Source organism: Dryas octopetala, chromosome 2 (genome assembly GCF_963921425.1).
Source record: "Dryas octopetala chromosome 2, drDryOcto1.1, whole genome shotgun sequence".
Taxonomy (NCBI): Eukaryota; Viridiplantae; Streptophyta; class Magnoliopsida; order Rosales; family Rosaceae; genus Dryas; species Dryas octopetala.
The window spans coordinates 26,141,290-26,159,970 of record NC_141367.1 but is presented as its reverse complement, the minus strand read 5'-3'; the positions used below and the strand labels follow the sequence as shown (position 1 = coordinate 26,159,970).

At 39.3% G+C, this 18,681-nt stretch overlaps 2 protein-coding genes and 4 pseudogenes across 2 annotated transcripts; 5 read left to right on the top strand and 1 right to left on the bottom strand.

Moving 5' to 3' along the window:
• The first annotated feature begins 417 nt into the window (after positions 1-417).
• LOC147294808 (limonoid 21-O-acetyltransferse-like) lies at positions 418-2,359 on the top strand (annotated as a pseudogene).
• Positions 2,360-3,798: 1,439 nt separating this feature from the next.
• LOC147294807 (limonoid 21-O-acetyltransferse-like) lies at positions 3,799-5,136 on the top strand. Its single transcript, XM_086231216.1, has one exon. The coding sequence runs from the start codon at positions 3,799-3,801 to the stop codon at positions 5,134-5,136; it is 1,338 nt and encodes a 445-aa protein (XP_086087342.1).
• Positions 5,137-7,943: 2,807 nt separating this feature from the next.
• LOC147294806 (limonoid 21-O-acetyltransferse pseudogene) lies at positions 7,944-9,290 on the top strand (annotated as a pseudogene).
• A 3,236-nt stretch (positions 9,291-12,526) lies between these two features.
• LOC147294805 (limonoid 21-O-acetyltransferse-like) lies at positions 12,527-13,875 on the top strand (annotated as a pseudogene).
• A 1,814-nt stretch (positions 13,876-15,689) lies between these two features.
• LOC147294804 (limonoid 21-O-acetyltransferse-like) lies at positions 15,690-17,045 on the top strand. The gene has a single exon (XM_086234214.1). The coding sequence runs from the start codon at positions 15,690-15,692 to the stop codon at positions 17,043-17,045; it is 1,356 nt and encodes a 451-aa protein (XP_086090340.1).
• A 257-nt stretch (positions 17,046-17,302) lies between these two features.
• Positions 17,303-18,613, bottom strand: LOC147294803 (akuammiline synthase 1 pseudogene; annotated as a pseudogene).
• Positions 18,614-18,681: the final 68 nt, after the last annotated feature.

Here is an 18,681-nt window from a genome sequence, read left to right as displayed (position 1 = left end):
CAAGACTAATTGCATTTTATAATGTTTTCGATTTGTATTCTTTTGTAATAAATGGGAGATACACAAGATCGAAAAAGAATAAAGTAAAATAAAAAGTAGATACACAAGATCGAAAAAGAAAAACGGAATGAAAAAAAGGAGATACTCATTTATAAGGGTTATACCTTACTCTAGAGAGGAAAACTAGTGTTAAGTCCATTCAAAACAGAGCAAAGCTCGCTTTAAATTTCTAAAAGACAAACATAACAGCTAGATCAAGGTTCACGTGTTTGCAGCAGCTGTTAGCTGTGTTAACATATACATTAAAGTGTAGGGCAAATTAATATATATAACACACTACAAAACCACCAAAGCATATATCATCAATCAACGTACTCGATCGATAGATCGAGTTCATTAGAAGAAAATTAATTAGGAATGAAGGACGTTGAAGTGGAAGTAATCTCCAAGGAGATTATCACACCATCTTCTCCAACCCCTGACCATCTTCGCCATTACCAATTCTCATATCTTGATCAGATATCTCCCACAGTCTATGGCTCTTTGGTCCACTTTTATGAACTCAATGACAAAACACAACCTGTTCGTATGATGAATGGTCTGGGCATAACGATAAGTCACACAAGGCTTAACATCGTGCTGTTTGAGCCTAGGCCCAAATGACTAAGCCCTTCATGGGCTCCTAGCCCCTGACCTACTAGGCTCCGGCCCCCTGGGCCCCGGCCTCTTAGGCTCCGGCCTCCCAAGCTCAAGCCTCCTGGGCCTCCGACCCGTGTCAACTCACTTGGATCCTCGAGACCGGTGACACGTGGCGCTCCTACAGTGCAAGTCACCACAAAGGACACGTGTCGTCACCGAATTGGTTGACACTCTTCCAAAGGTACTATAAAAGAGGTATATTCTTGTCACAAAAGGACAATTCAATCAATATTATACTATTCACTCACACTGCTCTCAGATCTCTCTGAACACTGACTTGAGCGTCGGAGGAGCTTTGGCCGGCACCACACCGGTGCCCTTCCCGCTCACTTTTGTGTACTTGCGCAGGGTGCTTTGGATATCATTTTCTCTCATTACTCACCAGTCGGACCCAGCTACCCGTTCCTGCCCCACTTCGACGTGTCATCCACTCAGTGGTGGGTCAACGGGCCTACGTGGTTCGACTCGACGTTGACTGCTTTACCATTTTTGAGCATCAACACAACCCAACAATAACATTACCGAAATATCCAACCACCTAAAGAAGTCCTTAGCTGGACGAGTTGACAAAGACAACCATTTTGTAGACTGCAACGACGAGGGCATTCCCTACCTTGAAGCTCAAGTGAAGTGCCAACTTTCCGATGTCAAGAATCCGATCCCTTGTAAAATCAACAAGTTCCTCCCATTTGAGCTAGATAGTCATAATAGTACTAATAAATTTGCCCTGGGCGTCCAGCTCAACATATTTTAATGTGGAGGATTTGCAATTGGTCAATGCATTTCTCACAAGGTTGCAGATGGGTTATCTATGTTGATGTTCAGCAAAACTTAGGCTGCCATTGCTCGTGGAGATGAAGCCAATATAGAGCGCCCAGAATTTGTTACAGCCACACTCTTCCCACCAAGGGATTTTACTGGAAACAACATTCCAAGCGTTGCAGCGATGAGGCCCATGACAAAGAAGAAAGTAACAAAGAGGTTTGTATTTGATGCCTCTGCGATAGAGGTTCTCAAAATGAAATATGGGGGTCATGTCGTCGACAATAATAAAACCCAAAAAGGTCCCTCGCGTGTTGAGGCTTTATCAACTTTCATATGGAGCCGAATTGTGGTAGCTGCTGCTACCAGTGGCAAGGATGATACAATTAGGCCTGAGAAGACGTCATACGCGATGGTTCACCCTGTGAACTTGCGTCCAAGGTTTGATCCACCATTGCCCCAATGTTCTTTTGGAAATCTTTTTGGTTTGGCCAGGACAGTTCCAACCTCAATTAATAATACTACTGAGGGTGGTAGCCGCAGCCAAAAATACTGTCACGGCCAGCTGGCCAGGCAGTTACGAGAAGAAATAAGCAAGATTGACAATGTGTACATGGAAAGACTAAGACAGGGTGATGATGAGGATGAACAGTACTTTCTCGGTTTGACCATCAGAGAAGAGGTGGTTGCGTTTGCATTCAGTAGTATGTGCAGATTTCCTCTGTATGATGATAATGATTTTGGTTGGGGGAGACCTGCATGGGTGGGCACACCGGCACGGCTGTTCAACAACCTTGTAGTTTTTCTGGACACCAAAGAGGGTGATGGAATAGAGGCATACATTACCGAGTTCATGGCCTTCGTTTCACCAACTGGCCATGGCCCGGTGCTGAACTAGTTAATTAACAAAATAATTAATGCTGGTCCTTTAAGTTAATTAACAAGTTAATCTTCACTTCTAGTTTAATTTTCTTCAAGTGAGTACAATTTGGGTAGTAGCAATAAGACGCTCGATCAAACAGTTCCATTTCTTAATTCGTCGCTCAATCTCATCGAACACTCTATTAATTCCATCACCACCTTTTGTATCCACCAACATCACCATGTTCTTGCATGTGGGAGGAGCTGAGCTCACCAACTGATGGGTTACCATCATCAAAGGAAGGGAAAGACATTGAAAATGCTAACGAAAACACAAGAAAAGGAAATAAATTTGATATTCATTCATCCATATCCCTTACAATGAGCTCACTGCCTTATATAACCCATATGATCTAATATGACCCATTGATAATATTACCCGAGTCCATTAGCCCATTATACAACTTATATAAATAAATGCAGCCCATTAGTAACTTAAGATAGTTGCCTAATACAGTAAATAATAGTAACCCATCTGAGGCTCAATGACCACAGATATGTCCTCACAGTGGAACCCTTTTTGCAATCTTGCAAAATTGTTCGATGCCTTTCCTCAATTCAACATGCAACCAAGTCATGTAACTCTGTCCAGGTTGCCTCCTCTGCTTTGGCAATAAAGGACCCAACAAAGTTCCCAATGGACTCATTTGGTAGGGGAGGGACTGTTCTGTTTTGATTGTTCACGTTTTGGTACAATGCGGATGGCCTAATTGAGGTATATGATTTCACAAATTATATACCTTTCATTAATATATTTTCATGTGTCCAATTTTATTTGTAGAGATGATTAGTAGTATGCCATCATCACTTTAGTATGTTAGTGTTTTTAACAAATGGAATTGTCATGAACACAAGCATACATGCGATTCGTGTGTAATGAAATAATGCGGTTACAAAAAGAAAAAGAAAGTAAACATGTTGAATGCCACAAGAATGTGTCAGTTTTTTAACCCTTAATTAGCTTTTACAATAATGGTCTGGTAGCTCTGTAATGCACAAGACCAATTGCATTTTATAAAAGTTTTCGATTTGTATTCTTTTTTAATAAATGGGAGATACACAAGATCAAAAAAGAATAAAGGAAAATAAAAAGGAGATACACAAAGATCCCAAAAGAAAAAAAGAATGGAAAAAAGGAGATACACAAAGATCCAAAACAGAGCAAAACTCGCTTTAAATTTCTAAAAGACAAACATAACAACTAGGATAAGCCCCAAGGCATCCTAGTGTACAACATGCAGCTAGATTAAGGTTCACGTGTTTCAGCAGCTGTTTGAGCTGTGTTAACACATACAAGAAAGTGTAGGGCAAATTAATATATATAACAATAACACACCACAAAACCACCAAAGCACATATCATCAATCAACGTACTCGATAGATCGATCAAGTTCATTAGAAGGAAATTAATTAGGAATGAAGGACGTTGAAGTGGAAGTAATCTCCAAGGAGATTATCAAACCATCTTCTCCAACCCCTGACCATCTTCGCCATTACCAATTCTCATATCTTGATCAAATATCTCCCGCAGTCTATGGCTCTCTGGTCCACTTTTATGAACTCAATGACAAAACACAACCCAACAATAACATGACCGAAATATCCAACCACCTCCAGAAGTCCTTAGCCCAAGTCTTAACCCTTTTCTACCCACTAGCCGGACGGGTCAACATAGACAAGGATTTCGTAGACTGCAACGACGAGGGCGTTCCCTATGTTGAAGCTCAAGTCAAGTGTCGTCTTTGTGATGTTCTCAACAACCCCATCCCTGGTGAAATCAACAAGTTCCTCCCATTTGAACTAGACAGTCATATTACTAACAATAATAAATTTGTTTTAGGTATCCAGCTCAACATCTTTGAGTGTGGAGGATTTGCAATTGGGCAATGCATTTCTCACAAGGTTGCAGATGCACTATCTATGATCATGTTCACCAAAACATGGGCTGCCATTGCCCGCGGAGATAATGAAGCGAACATAGTGCGTCCAGAATTTATTTCGGCCACGCTCTTCCCACCCAAGGAGTCTACTGGATTAATTGATGAAGCCGCTTATATCACAAGGAATAGAGTGACAAAGAGGTTTGTATTTGATAGGCATATGATAGAGGTCCTCAGGACCAAATATAAGGGACGGCCATCACGTGTTGAGGCTTTATCGACTTTCATATGGAGTCGATTTTTGGCTGCTACCAAGGACGATACAAGAAGTCCTTATGAGAATTCAAAGGCGGACTCGTACAAGGTGATCATGATGCATGCTGTGAACTTGCGTCCAAAATTTGATCCACCATTGCCGCAATGTTGTTTTGGAAATCTTTCTCGTCTTGCAATCACAGCTCCGGATCAAGACTGTTGTGGTGGGCAGCTTCATGTGCCCTTGCAAGTACGAGAAGGTATAAACAAAATTGACAATGACTACATGAGAAGACTACAAGAGGGTCATGATGACTACTACAATCTGCTAAAAAACTTTGCTGATGATTTTACCAAAGGAGATCAGATGGAAGCGTTTGGCTTCACAAGTTTGTGCAGATTTCCTCACTATGATAATGATTTTGGTTGGGGGCGACCTACATGGGTGGGCACACCCTCACGACTGTTTAACAATCTAGCCATTTTCATCGACACTAAAGAGGGTGATGGAATAGAGGCGTATATTTGCTTGACGGAGGAGGTCATGGTCAAATTTGAAGGCGATACTGAGTTCCTCGCCTATGTTTCTAGCTCCAGTGCTCGATCAACTAATAATTAATTAAAATTGTGCTTTGAAATTTAATAATCTTCCTAGCAATAAGTTTAATTATTAGTTGGGGTCGTAGTAATAAGTTTGGCTGGGTTCCTCCCTAGCTAGCGCTCCATTGAAAGTTAAGCAATATGTTATCAAAGTTAATGCAAGTCTGCAGTACGTTCTTAATGCAATTTAATTTGATTGCCCAGGATTAGCAGTATGTCATTGTTTTTATTTTAGGGGGTGGTTTTCAATTTTGCCAATTAGATACCGAGACTAGCTAGCTAGCTAGTTGTCTCAATTTTATACTCAAGTTATTTGTTTGTTCCAATTTGATATATAATATAACTGCTGGTAAACAAGCATATGGAGATTATACTTAAGTTAAATGATGTATTATACTCAAGTTATTTATTTTTTGAGATTATAGTATAATCCTTCATTGAAAATTCATCACTTCTATATAGATCTTATCCATGGGGGCCAACTTAGTCCTATCAAACCTTTGTTCCAGTTGATGAAGAGCAACGATTAGGGGCTGGAGTAATATAAAGAGCTAGCATGCATGAACCAAATTGCAAACTAGAGGCTCATCCTCTATTCCCAAACCAATCTTTAATTTGACAGGAGATAGCTGCACGTGTGGCTCGGACTGCCATGTGTGGCTGAAACTAATCTTTTGGCCGGGTTGCTAGTGTCAATGATAGAAGAGAGAGCACAATGAGATTGAATGTGATTGGGGAATTGAGGAAGATCGAGCTAGTCTATAGTTTTTCTTCTCTTTCAAAAATTTATTTTTTTCCATTAGATCTACATATTCTAATGAAATAGTGTAGTTGATCGAGATTAAAATTAATTGAAGACAAAGAATGATTAAGATAATTTTTTATTAATAATAATTTCAGTCGATCACTAGATTTTAATTAAGTAAGATAGTCTTTTAATAATAATTAATGATGTGTACAAAATAATTTTGCCACATCAGATTAGGGCACAAAGATCTTGGACTCTAATAAGGTACAAAATCTTTTCTCATATATATATATGTTAGATCACTTCGATCTCCTCCACTGGTTCTTATCTCTTCTCTTGAATTACTTTATCATGAGAATTTAAAAGAATGATGCATTTATTGTTTTTAATGTACTAATTTAAAAAACTATCTAATCTTTTAATCCTTTTGACTGCTTCCCAACAATTAAACAACTAGCTAGTTCTCTATATGTGTATAAGATTAGACTATAGCGAGATAGAGAAAGTAATCAAATTCAGAAATGAAAGCCGAGAAAGAGGTAAGCTTTGATAGAGAATTCAGAATTCTTGTTTTTATTTCTCTATTCAATAACTTTACAAAAAAAGAGCAAAGCTCTCGTTAACCATTAGATTAGCTTGTAATGAAACTTATATGTGGAAAAAATGTGTCAGTAATTGCGTACTTAATTGTGAACTTGCGTCCAAGGTTTGATCCACCATGGCCGCAATGTTCTTTCTGAAATCTTATTCGTTTTGCCATGACAGTAATTCTGTCCGCAATGTTCTTGAAGAATGTTGTTATTGTAAGGGATAGACTATTAAGTAGTTGGTCAATGATGGTCAATGGTCTTTTGTAAGTCAGTTACATTGTTAGTAGCTTATCCAGCTGTATAGCAGTAGCACAATATACACGTGAGTAATACATCACAGTATATAAGACAAGTCTGTAGTAGCTTCTCGAATCAGTAAGTTGTAACATTTACATAAACAGTTAAGTAACAGAGCATTTCTTGATTCTCTCTCTTCCATTTTCTCTCTTTCTCTGCAACATCTCTGTTTCTTTTTCATGGCTACCATAGCTTTCCTATCAGTTATGACCATGACCAGGTACGAGAAGAAATAAGCAGGATTGACAAAGTACTACCGGAGAAGACTATGACTGGGGGGTGATGAGCTCTTGAGTTTTATCCGTAAACTTCGTGATAGGTGTACTTTAGTAGTATGTGCAGATTTGTATGATGATAATGATTTTGGTTGGGGGAGACCTAGCTAGTTAATTCACGCAATAATTAATTAATATATGGTAGTCTTTTACGTTAATTAATGTTCAATCTTTTGGTTAATTTTCCTCAAGATGTACTTTTCTATTTCATATAATATATACCTTTCATTATTTTTACGTGTCCAATTTTGTTTGCTATTATCATATTAGTATGCACTACAAGAAATTTGACCTATTCCCACCTAGCTTTTTTAAGAACTATTTTGTATTATGTTGCCATTAATTGCTTCTCTTAGGATCGATGGTCAATCTTTCTCAATCCTCGATCAAATGAGTTTACTAAGCTACACCATTTTGGTTGGATAACAGTAACCATTTTAATTGGCAGTGGCTCTAATGTGGCCTAATTAATATATGAACTATTGTATATAAAAGTTGCACATAATCACTATTTGAGTATATATAGTTGTAAAAATAGTGGGTTTCAAATAAGAATATGGACTTAATTTTGTGATTACCACAAAATTTACAAACACAATTGATCATATATATGTACACAAGATTTGTTACATTTTACTAATACAATTTGTGATTCGTGTGTAATGTAACGATAAAAGTTGGTCAATAGTAACGTAACGATAAAGTTGATCAACGTGCTTTCAAGACGCTTTAATTTAAATTTGCATAAGCAAGCAGCTCCTGATCATGCGTGGACAACACTTGTTTGAGCTGTGTTAACGTTACTGTTTACACATTAATTGTAGGGCATGATATATAACATGAACTTTCAACACAGAACCACCACACCATCAACAAAATCAATTCGATCGTTCAAGTTCACCAGGAGAGAATTAGAATGAAGGACGTTGAAGTGGAAGTAATCTCCAAGGAGATTATCAAACCATCTTCTCCAACGCCTCACCATCTTCGCCATTATCAATTCTCTTTTCTTGATCAATTATCTCCCCCAATCTATAGCTCTTTTGTCCTCTTCTATGAATTCAATGGCCAAACACAGTCCACCATTACTGAAATATCCAACAACCTTAAGAAGTCCTTAGCCCAAGTCTTAACCCTTTACTACCCACTAGCCGGACGAGTCGACAAAGACAACAATTTCATAGACTGCAACGACGAGGGCATTCCCTACCTTGAAGCTCAAGTGAAGTGCCAACTTTCTGATGTTCTTAAGAATCCGATCCCAGCTGAAATCAACAAGTTCCTCCCCTTTGAACCTGATAGTCATAATAGTACTGATAAATTCGCCCTAGGCGTCCAGCTCAACAAGTTTGAATGTGGAGGATTTGCAATTGCTCAATGCATTTCTCACAAGGTTGCAGATGGGTTATCTATGTTGATGTTCAGCAAAACTTGGGCTGCCATTGCTCGCGGGGATGAAGTCAACATAGAGCGCCCGGAATTTGTTTCAGCCATACTCTTCCCACCAAAGGATTTGATTGGAAACGATCCAAGCGTTGTAGCCATCAAAAAGAAGAAAGTAACAAAGAGGTTTGTATTTGATGCCTCTGCAATAGAGGTTCTCAAAGCAAAATATGGGGATACAGTCGTCGACGATAAAACCCAAAAAGGCCCCTCACGTTTTGAGGCTTTATCAACTTTCATATGGAGCCGATTTGTGGAAGCAGCTGCTACCAATTGCAAGGATGATACAAGTAGGCCTGAGAAGACGTCGTCGTTGTACATGATGGTTCTCAGTGTGAACTTGCGTCCAAGGTTTGATCCACCATTGCCCCAATGTGCTTTTGGAAATCTTATTCGTATGGCCAGGAGAGCTCCGACGACTGGCAGCAACCGTGGCCAAGAATATTGTTATGGCCAGCTGGCCAGGCAGTTACGAGAAGAAATAAGCAAGATTGACAATGAGTACATGGAAAGACTAAAACATGGTGATGAAGAAGAGTACTTTCACAGTTTGGTCAGCAGTGGAGAGATGGATTGGTTTGCATTCAGTAGTATGTGCAGATTTCCTCTGTATGACCATAATGATTTTGGTTGGGGGAAGCCTACATGGGTGGGTTCGCCGGCACGGGTTCTCAACAACTTTGTAGTTTTTGTGGACAACAAAGAGGGTGATGGAATAGAGTCATACATTACCTTGGCCGAGGAAGTAATGGCTAAGTTTGAAACTGATACCGAGTTCATGGCCTTCGTTTCACCAACTGGCCATGGCCCGGTGTGCTGAACTAGTTAATTAACAAAATAATTAATGCTGGTCTTTTAAGTTAATTAATAAGTTAATCTTCAATTCTAGTTTAATTTTCTTCAAGTGGGTACAATTTGGGTAGTAGCTAGCAATAAGTTTGGTTGGGTTCCTCCCTTATTCCATTCAAACTTTAGCTATACATTGCTATATTTCTCTTAATTTATCAATGTTAATGCAAGTGTTTTTGTTTTTCTTCTTTGGGACTTTCATCTAATTTACTTTTAAAAAAAAAAGTGACCATATATGAAAGGGTTCTGGTGCCACATCTTACACTAGCAACATGAGGGAGGCTAAATAATAATAATAATCATATATTTTCCAAAGTTGGTCAATCAATCGGAAGCTTGCACCAACTGGTGCACACGTACAAGTCCATCTCATCCCCGTTTAACATTTTCACAGCCTCAATCAGAGGCTCAATGACCGCAGAAATGTCCTCATATTCTTGCAAAATTGTTCGATGCCTTTCCTCAATTCAACAACCATATATGCAAGTCATGTAACTCTGTCTCAATCGGAAGCCTCCTCTGCTCTTGCAATAAAGGACACAACAAAGTTCCTAATGGACTCATTTGGTAGGAGATCGAGGGACTGTTCTGTTTCGAATGTTCACGTTTTGGTACAATCCCAATGGCGTAATTGAGTTATGTAATTTCGTAAATTATATACCTTTCATTATTTTCATGTGTCCAATTTTATTTGTAGAGAGGATTAGTTGTATGCTATCACATTAGTATGCTAAGTGAATACAACGTACGTAATAACGGTTATAAAAAGTAAACAAGTTAAATGCCCTAAAATGAGAAATATGCATGTGATTACTATAGTAACGTACCTTAGTTTATAAATATATTATTAAAATTGTTGGATGACATATCGATATAGGCATTAATTTTGGCATATATATCAAGGAGAGTTACTTAGTAACGTAATAATTAAAGTTGGTCAATATGCTTTCAAGACGCTTGGATTCATAGATGCATAAGAAAGTATCTCAATTAGCTGATTTCTTTTGCTGAAAAGCACAATTTTATTTTTGGAAACTTTCATCCAGATCCTTTAATTTTATAATTTATTAACTAAAGTTTTATGACTTTTAAAATTTTAACTAAAATTCAATAATATTGTAACAATTTCATGTTACATAATATTGATCTATTAGTTTTTATTTTTTTCACACATACTAGATGTCGAGCACTCGACGGTTATTTTCAAGTGTTCGGTAGTGCATTTTTACTTATTCCTTAAGCGTTGATTTGTCGGCTTTATATTAAGCTTCTACAAATCCCATTTTATACCTTTAAGTATGAGGTGAACTCATACCCTATACCATAAAAAAAAAAAAAAAAAAAAAACAATAATGACATATTTATTTACAAGGCAATGGTCAAATGAGTTAATTTATTTAAAAAAAGAAAAAACAAGGGCTTTATTTAGGAAAAAAAATCATATGATTTTTTTTTCCAAATAAGAAAGAAATAATTACTCATTACTACATCTTTACTAAGGTTTTTAACTTCTAATACCATTATTGTTAATATATAACAATCAGGTTAGTTTTATTAACAATCGGGTCACTTTGAGTTGGTACCAATTGGTATTAGTCATCAAAGCAATCCAATGGTTGCTAATGTTTTAATTTTTTCAAAACTCTCTTAAACTCTCTCACATGTCTCTCTCTCCCTCATTTCTGAAATTTATCTTCTCTTTCATCACTCTCTTAAACATCCTAAACATCTTCTTGAGCTGGTCTTGGGTGTACAGACACCTGGCTCGTAGAAGGTCCGGCTCCACCAACGCCACGAACTCGGAGAACTCGACGAGTCCGTTGAAGTTCCGATTGGCTTTTTGGATGAGAGCCTCCAGCTGGTGAGGGCTCGACTTCAGCCCCAGCGAGCGCAGCAGAGACCCCAGCTCCAGCTGCGTCAAGCTCTCGTCTTTGTTCCCATCAAACGATCCAAACATCTCCCGCAGCTCCGCGATCTGTTCGTCATCCAGCTTTGCCATTTTACCGCTGCCCGCCACCGATTTCGATCCAATTAGCAATTAATCAAATAATTCAGATCCCGACTTTTCTCTCTTCTTATCAATGCCTGTGCATGAGTATGTTTAGGTTCTTGATTTTTTTTGTTTAGTTCAGTTTCTGAAACTGCAGTTTCTGGAACTACAGAAACTGTAGTTTCTGGAACTGCAAGTGAACTAAAACTGCAGTTTCTGGAACTACAAGTGAACTTTTTGCAGTTTCTGGAACTGTAAGTGAACTGAAACGGCAGAAACTGCAATTTATTAGAGTTGAAATTGCATTTTATTGGAGTTGCGGACTTGCGGTTTCATTTTCTGCAAGTGAACTTTCTGTAGTTTCTGGAACTGCAAGTGAACTGAAACTGCAGAAACCTGGAACTGTAAGTGAACTGAAACTGCAGAAACTACAATTTATTAGAGTTGAAACTGCAGTTTATTGGAGTTGCGGACTTGCAGTTTTAGTTTCTGTTTTTTGGTGATACGTTGATGCTGGTATTTTGGAAGATGTCCACATGTTATGTTTTTGTTATGTTTATTTTCGGATGGTATTTTGGGATCTAGTAGTGGTGGTAGTGTCTGCATGGTATTTTGGGATCTAGTGGGTGTGGTGTCCGCAAATGAATAATAAGATTGTGGTAGTTCGCCCGCAAAGAAAAAATGGGGCTTTATGTAGTTTTGGTTAATAAATTTAGGTACCAACACCTGTATGTTAACGGACCCAATAAGAAATGTTAGAAGCACTAAAACTCTAAAAGCTCAAATAGCTATTGGGTACTCAATTTTGAGTATCACCTTGTACTTTTTACCAATCACATGAGCTCATAATGTGGTTTATCATGAAAGAGAAGATGGTAGACCTCATTATTGGCTTATGAGAAAAGATGGTTGGCTTATGAGAAAAGATGGTGGACCCCGGGCTTATGTAATTGGTAATGAATACAAGGTACCAAGCATTTTCTTTAACTAATTAAAAGACAAACATGAAAACTAAGATAGCTATCCTAGTGTACAACATGCAGCTAGATTAAGGGTCATGTGTTTGCAGAAGCTACTGCATGTACTGCACTTGTTTGAGCTGTGTTAACTTTACTGTTTACACATTAATTGTAGGGCAAATATATAGCACTTCCACCACAGAACCACCACACCGTCAACGAAACCAATTCGTTCAAGTCCACCAGGAGAGAATTAGAATGAAGGATGTTGAAGTAGAAGTAATCTCCAAGGAGATTATCAAACCATCTTCTCTAACCCCTGACCATCTACGCCATTATCAATTCTCTTATCTTGATCAATTATGTCCCCCAGTCTATACCTCTTTTGTCCTCTTCTATGGATTCAATGGCCAAACACAATCCACCATTACTGAAATATCCAACCACCTTAAGAAGTCCTTAGCCCAAGTCTTAACCCTTTACTACCCACTAGCCGGACGAGTCGATAAAGACAACCATTTCGTAGACTGCAACGACGAGGGCATTCCCTACCTTGAAGCTCAAGTGAAGTGCCAACTTTCCGATGTTCTCAAGAATCCGATCCCTGCTGAAATCAACAAGTTCCTCCCATTTGAGCTAGATAGTCATAATAGTACTAATAAATTTGCCCTGGGCGTCCAGCTCAACATATTTGAATGTGGAGGATTTGCAATTGGTCAATGCATTTCTCACAAGGTTGCAGATGGGTTATCTATGTTGATGTTTAGCAAAACTTGGGCTGCCATTGCTCGTGGAGATGAAGTCAATATAGAGCGCCCGGAATTTGTTTCAGCCACACTCTTCCCACCAAGGGATTTTACTGGAAACAATATTCCAAGCGTTGCAGCGATGAGGCCCATGACAAAGAAGAAAGTAACAAAGAGGTTTGTATTTGATGACTCTGCGATAGAGGTTCTCAAAGCAAAATATGGGGATTATGTCGTCGACAATAAGAAAACCCAAAAAGGTCCCTCGCGTGTTGAAGCTTTATCAACTTTCATATGTGGCCGAATTGTGGCAGCTGCTGCTACCAGTTGCAAGGACGATACAATTAGGCCTGAGAAGACGTTGTCTTACGCGATGGTTCTCAGTGTGAACTTGCGTCCAAGGTTTGATCCACCATTGCCCCAATGTTCTTTTGGAAATCTTTTTCGTTTGGCCAGGACAGTTCCAACCTCAATTAATAATAGTGCTGATGGCCAGCTGGCCAGGCAGTTACGAGAAGAAAAAAGCAAGATTGACAATGAGTACATGGAAAGACTCAAACAGGGTGATGATGAGGATGAACAGTACTTTCTTGGTTTGGCCATCAGAGAAGAGGTGGTTGCGTTTGCATTCAGTAGTATATGCAGATTTCCTCTGTATGATGATAATGATTTTGGTTGGGGTAGACCTGCATGGGTGGGCACACCAGCACGGCTGTTCAACAACCTTGTAGTTTTTCTGGACACCAAAGAAGGTGATGGAATAGAGGCATACATTACCTTGGCCGAGGAAGTCATGGCTACGTTTGAAACAGACACCGAGTTCAAGGCTATGTTTGACCAACTGTCCCGGTTGTGAACTAGTTGATTGACAAAATGATTAATGTTAGTATTTTAAGTTAATTAATTAGTTAATCTTCAATCCTAGTTTTATTTTCTTCAAGTGGGTGGGCTCTGGGTACAATTTGGGTAGTACCAATAAGTTTGGCTCGGTTCCTCCCTTATTCCATTCAAACTTTAGCTATACATTAATTATTGCTATATATATTCCTCTTTATCAATGTTAATGCAAGTGTTTTTGTTTTCTTCTTCGGGACTTTCATCTAATTTGCTTTTAAAAAAAAAGTGTGAACATGAAAGAGTAAATAATAATTTTATGTTTATCGGCTTTGAAGACGCTTAGATTCAAAGATGCATAAGCGAGCCGCTCTTGGTCATGTTCAAACAGTTCCATGTCTTCTTCGCTCAATCTCACCCAACACTCTATTCCATCACCGTTCTTGCAGTTGGGTGGAGCTGAGCTCACCCACGTCGGCTTTCCCCACCCAAAATCAGCCTTGTACAATGGAAACCTGCACCAACTGATGCACGGATACAAGTCCATCTCATTCCCATTTAACATTTTTACACTCTCCATGCTTAACAATCACAGTCTCACAGATATGTCCTCACTTAGATCTAGTCATTCAACTCAAAATTAATTGGCAATGAGAGAAGTAGTTCAAATCCTTATAAACTACTATGTAAGACCTCACATTTTCAATGTGGGATCTTTCTTTTAATATGACATCGCACGTATAACGTAACACTGAATAGCCTGCTCTGATACTATGAAAGAATTTAGTTATCCATCCCAAAACCAATTGGTAATGGGAGGAGTAGTCCAAACCTTTATAAGCCATTATACAATATCTCACATTTTTAATGTGACATCTTTTTCTCAACAAATGGAACCCTTTTCGCATTCTTGCGAAATTGTTAAATGCCTTTCCTCAACTCAGCCACCAAGTGATGTAACTATGTTGGAGGAAAGGATCACAAAACATAGGATTGTAAAGTAAATTGAGTTGGAAGATTCTAGACAGAGAGATTGTGAATTCTAAAGTTGTATTTCATTTTAATGAATATGCCATAATGATGGCTTAAGTATTTATAGATACAAATACACATTTTCATAAGAGGACACAACTATTGATTTAAATTTAAGAGATGTATCTAAATACTAAGAAACACAACCTAATACCCTTTAGGAAAAATCATGCCTGCTGTAGAAAACATATCTGCAGAAAATACATTATTAATTTTAACAAACTCTGTCTCAGCAGCCTCCTCTGCTTTTGCAACAAAGGACCCAACAAAGTTCCCAATGGATTCATTTGGCAGGGGAGGGACTGTTATGATTATTATAGTAAGGTACCTTAGTTTGTAAATATATTATTAAAATTGTGGATGAAAAATTGAAATAGACATTAATTTTGGCATATATATAGAGGAGAGTTAATGTAGAGTTATATAGTAACGTAACAATAAAAGTTGGTCAATCTTCTTTCAAGACGCTTGGATTTAAAGATGCATATGCAACTATGCAAGCATCTCAATTAGATGATTTCTTTTGCTCAAAAGTTCAATTTTTTTTTTTTGGGTCAATGGTCAAAAGCTCAATTAACTAATTAAAAGACAAACATGACAACTAAGATAGCTATATCCTAGTGTGCAACATGCAGCTAGATTAAGGGTCACGTGTTTGCAGCAGCTACTGCATGTACTGCACTTGTTTGAGCTGTGTTAGCTTTACTGTTTACACATTAAGTGTAGGGCAAATATATAGCACTTCCACCACAGAACCACCACACCATCAACAAAACCAATTTGTTCAAGTCCACCAGGAGAGAATTAGAATGAAGGATGTTGAAGTAGAAGTAATCTCCAAGGAGATTATCAAACCATCTTCTCTAACCCCTGACCATCTACGCCATTATCAATTCTCTTATCTTGATCAATTATGTCCCCCAGTCTATACCTCTTTTGTCCTCTTCTATGGATTCAATGGCCAAACACAACACACCATTACTGAAATATCCAACCACCTTAAGAAGTCCTTAGCCCAAGTCTTAACCCTTTACTACCCACTAGCCGGACGAGTCGACAAAGACAACCATTTTGTAGACTGCAACGACGAGGGCATTCCCTACCTAGAAGCTCAAGTGAAGTGCCAACTTTCCGATGTTCTCAAGAATCCGATCCCTTCTGAAATCAACAAGTTCCTCCCATTTGAGCGATATAGTCATAATAGTACTAATACATTTGCCTTGGGAATCCAGCTTAACATATTTGAATGTGGAGGATTTGCAATTGGTCAATGCATTTCTCACAAGGTTGCAGATGGGTTATCTATGTTGATGTTCAGCAAAACTTGGGCTGCCATTGCTCGTGGAGATGAAGCCAATATAGAGCGCCCAGAATTTGTTTCAGCCACACTCTTCCCACCAAGGGATTTTACTGGAAACTACATTCCAAGCGTTGCAGCCATGACAAAGAAAAAAGTAACGAAGAGGTTTGTATTTGATGCCTCTGCGATAGAGGTTCTCAAAGCAAAATGTGGGGGTAATGTCGTCGACAATAATAAAACCCCAAAAGGCCCCTCACGTGTTGAGGCTTTATCAACTTTCATATGGAGCCGAATTATGGCAGCTGCTGCTACCAGTTGCAAGGATGATACAATTAGGCCTGAGAAGACGGTGTCATACGCGATGGTTCACACTGTGAACTTGCGTCCAAGGTTCGATCCACCATTGCCCCAATGTTCTTTTGGAAATCTTTTTCGTTTGGCCAGGATTCCAACCACAATTAATAACAATACAGATGCTGGCGGCCGCGGCCAAGAATACTGTCATGGCCAGCTGGCCAGGCAGTTACGAGAAGCAATAAGGAAGATTGACAAAGAGTACATCGAAAGACTAAAACAGGGTGATGATGATGAACTCGGTTTGATCATCAGAGAAGAGGTGGTTGCATTTGCATTCAGTAGTATGTGCAGATTTCCTCTTTATGATGATAATGATTTTGGTTGGGGGAGACCTGCATGGGTGGGCACACCGGCACGGATGTTCAACAACCTTGTAGATTTTATGGACACCAAAGAGGGTGATGGAATAGAGGCATACATTGCTTTGGCGGAGGAAGTCATGGCTAAGTTTGAAACTGATCCCGAGTTCATGGCCTACATTTCTCCAACTGGCCCGGTGCTGAACTAGTTGATTCACAAAATGATTAATGTTTGTCTTTTAAGTTAATTAATTAGTTAATCTTCAATTCTAGTTTAATTTTCTTCAAGTGGGTGGGCTCTGGGTACAATTTGGGTAGTAGCAGTAAGTTTGGCTGGGTTCCTCCCCTTATTCCATTCAAACTTCAGCTATACATTCATTGGGACCTTCATCTAATTTACTTTAAAAAAATAAAGAGTGAACATGAAAGAGTAAATAATAATTTAATGTTTTTCAAAGTTGGTGAGTCAATCTGCTTTGAAGACGCTTGGATTCAAAGATGCATAAGCGAGCAGCTCTTGGTCATGTTCAAAGAGTTCCATGTCTTCTTCGCTCAATCTCACCCAACACTCTATTCCATCACCACCTTTTTTATCCACCAACATCACCATGTTCTTGCAGTTTGGAGGAGCTGAGCTCACCCACGTCGGCTTTCCCCACCCAAAATCAGCCTCGTACAATGGAAACCTGCACCAACTGGTGCACGCGTAAAAGTCCATCTCATTCCCATTTAATATTTTTACAGCCTCCATCTGAGTCTTAATAATCACAAATATGTCCTCACTCAGTGGAACCCTTTTCGCATTCTTGCGAAATTGTTCAATGCCTTTCCTCAACTCAGCCACCAAGTGATGTAACTCTGTCTCGGCAGCCTCCTCTGCTTTTGCAAGAAAGGACCCAACAAAGTTCCCAATGGATTCGTTTGGCAGGGGAGGGACTGTTCTGTTTCGGATGTTCACGTTTTGGTACAATGCCGATGGCCTAGTGGAGGACCCAAAACTTGTCCTTGACGCCTTCATTGCACATTTCCAAATGAGGGTCACCACACTTTCCACCTTTGTGGGTTGCTCAACACTCACACAAGCAGCCTTGGCCTTGAGAGCAGCAATCTTCGGGGATTCGAATACGAACCTCTTTGTTACAGACTTGTGCGGTTTGATCTCAACAGCCGGTGGAGCCAATGAGATGTCTCTTGGTGGGACCATTGGCACGGCGTTGAATATGGGGTCCACTCTCTGGCCAGTCCCGGAAGCAGTGTTCGCCCAGTGTTTGATAAATGTGCTCAGTGAGGCTGCATCAGATATCTTGTGGGAAAGGCATATGCCAATGACCATCCCACCACACTCAAAGTAGTTGGCTTGAACAATCAGTACACATTCCCTGCCTGATTCCAAGGACTCAAAGTTATTTGGCAGGAACTGTTTTAGTACCTCGAGGTCGGGTTCTTTGAGAATGTCTGAGAGGAGGCAGCTGACTCGAGCTTCAATAAAGCATGCCCCGTCGTCATTGCATTCAATGGAGGCGTTGTCTTTGATTGTTCCTGCAAATGGGTAGAAGTGAGTCAGAGTTTCGGATAGCGATTTCTTAAGCTGCTGGGCTCTGTCTGCTGCAGCAGTACTGGGATCACTTGTGGTATAGAAGAGTAACAGAGGAATGTAGGTAGGAGGAACCAGTTGGTCCAAAAGGGAAAGCTTGAAGGTTTTCAACTGGGTGGGAGTTGGAGAGGAGGGTTTGATGCTTTCTCTAGCAATAATACCAACCTCTATAGCTGTTGTCATCTTATTCCTGCTCTGAAAATAATGAAGAGATTTCTTGAAGCTAGCTGCAACCTAGTGGATGCTTATAA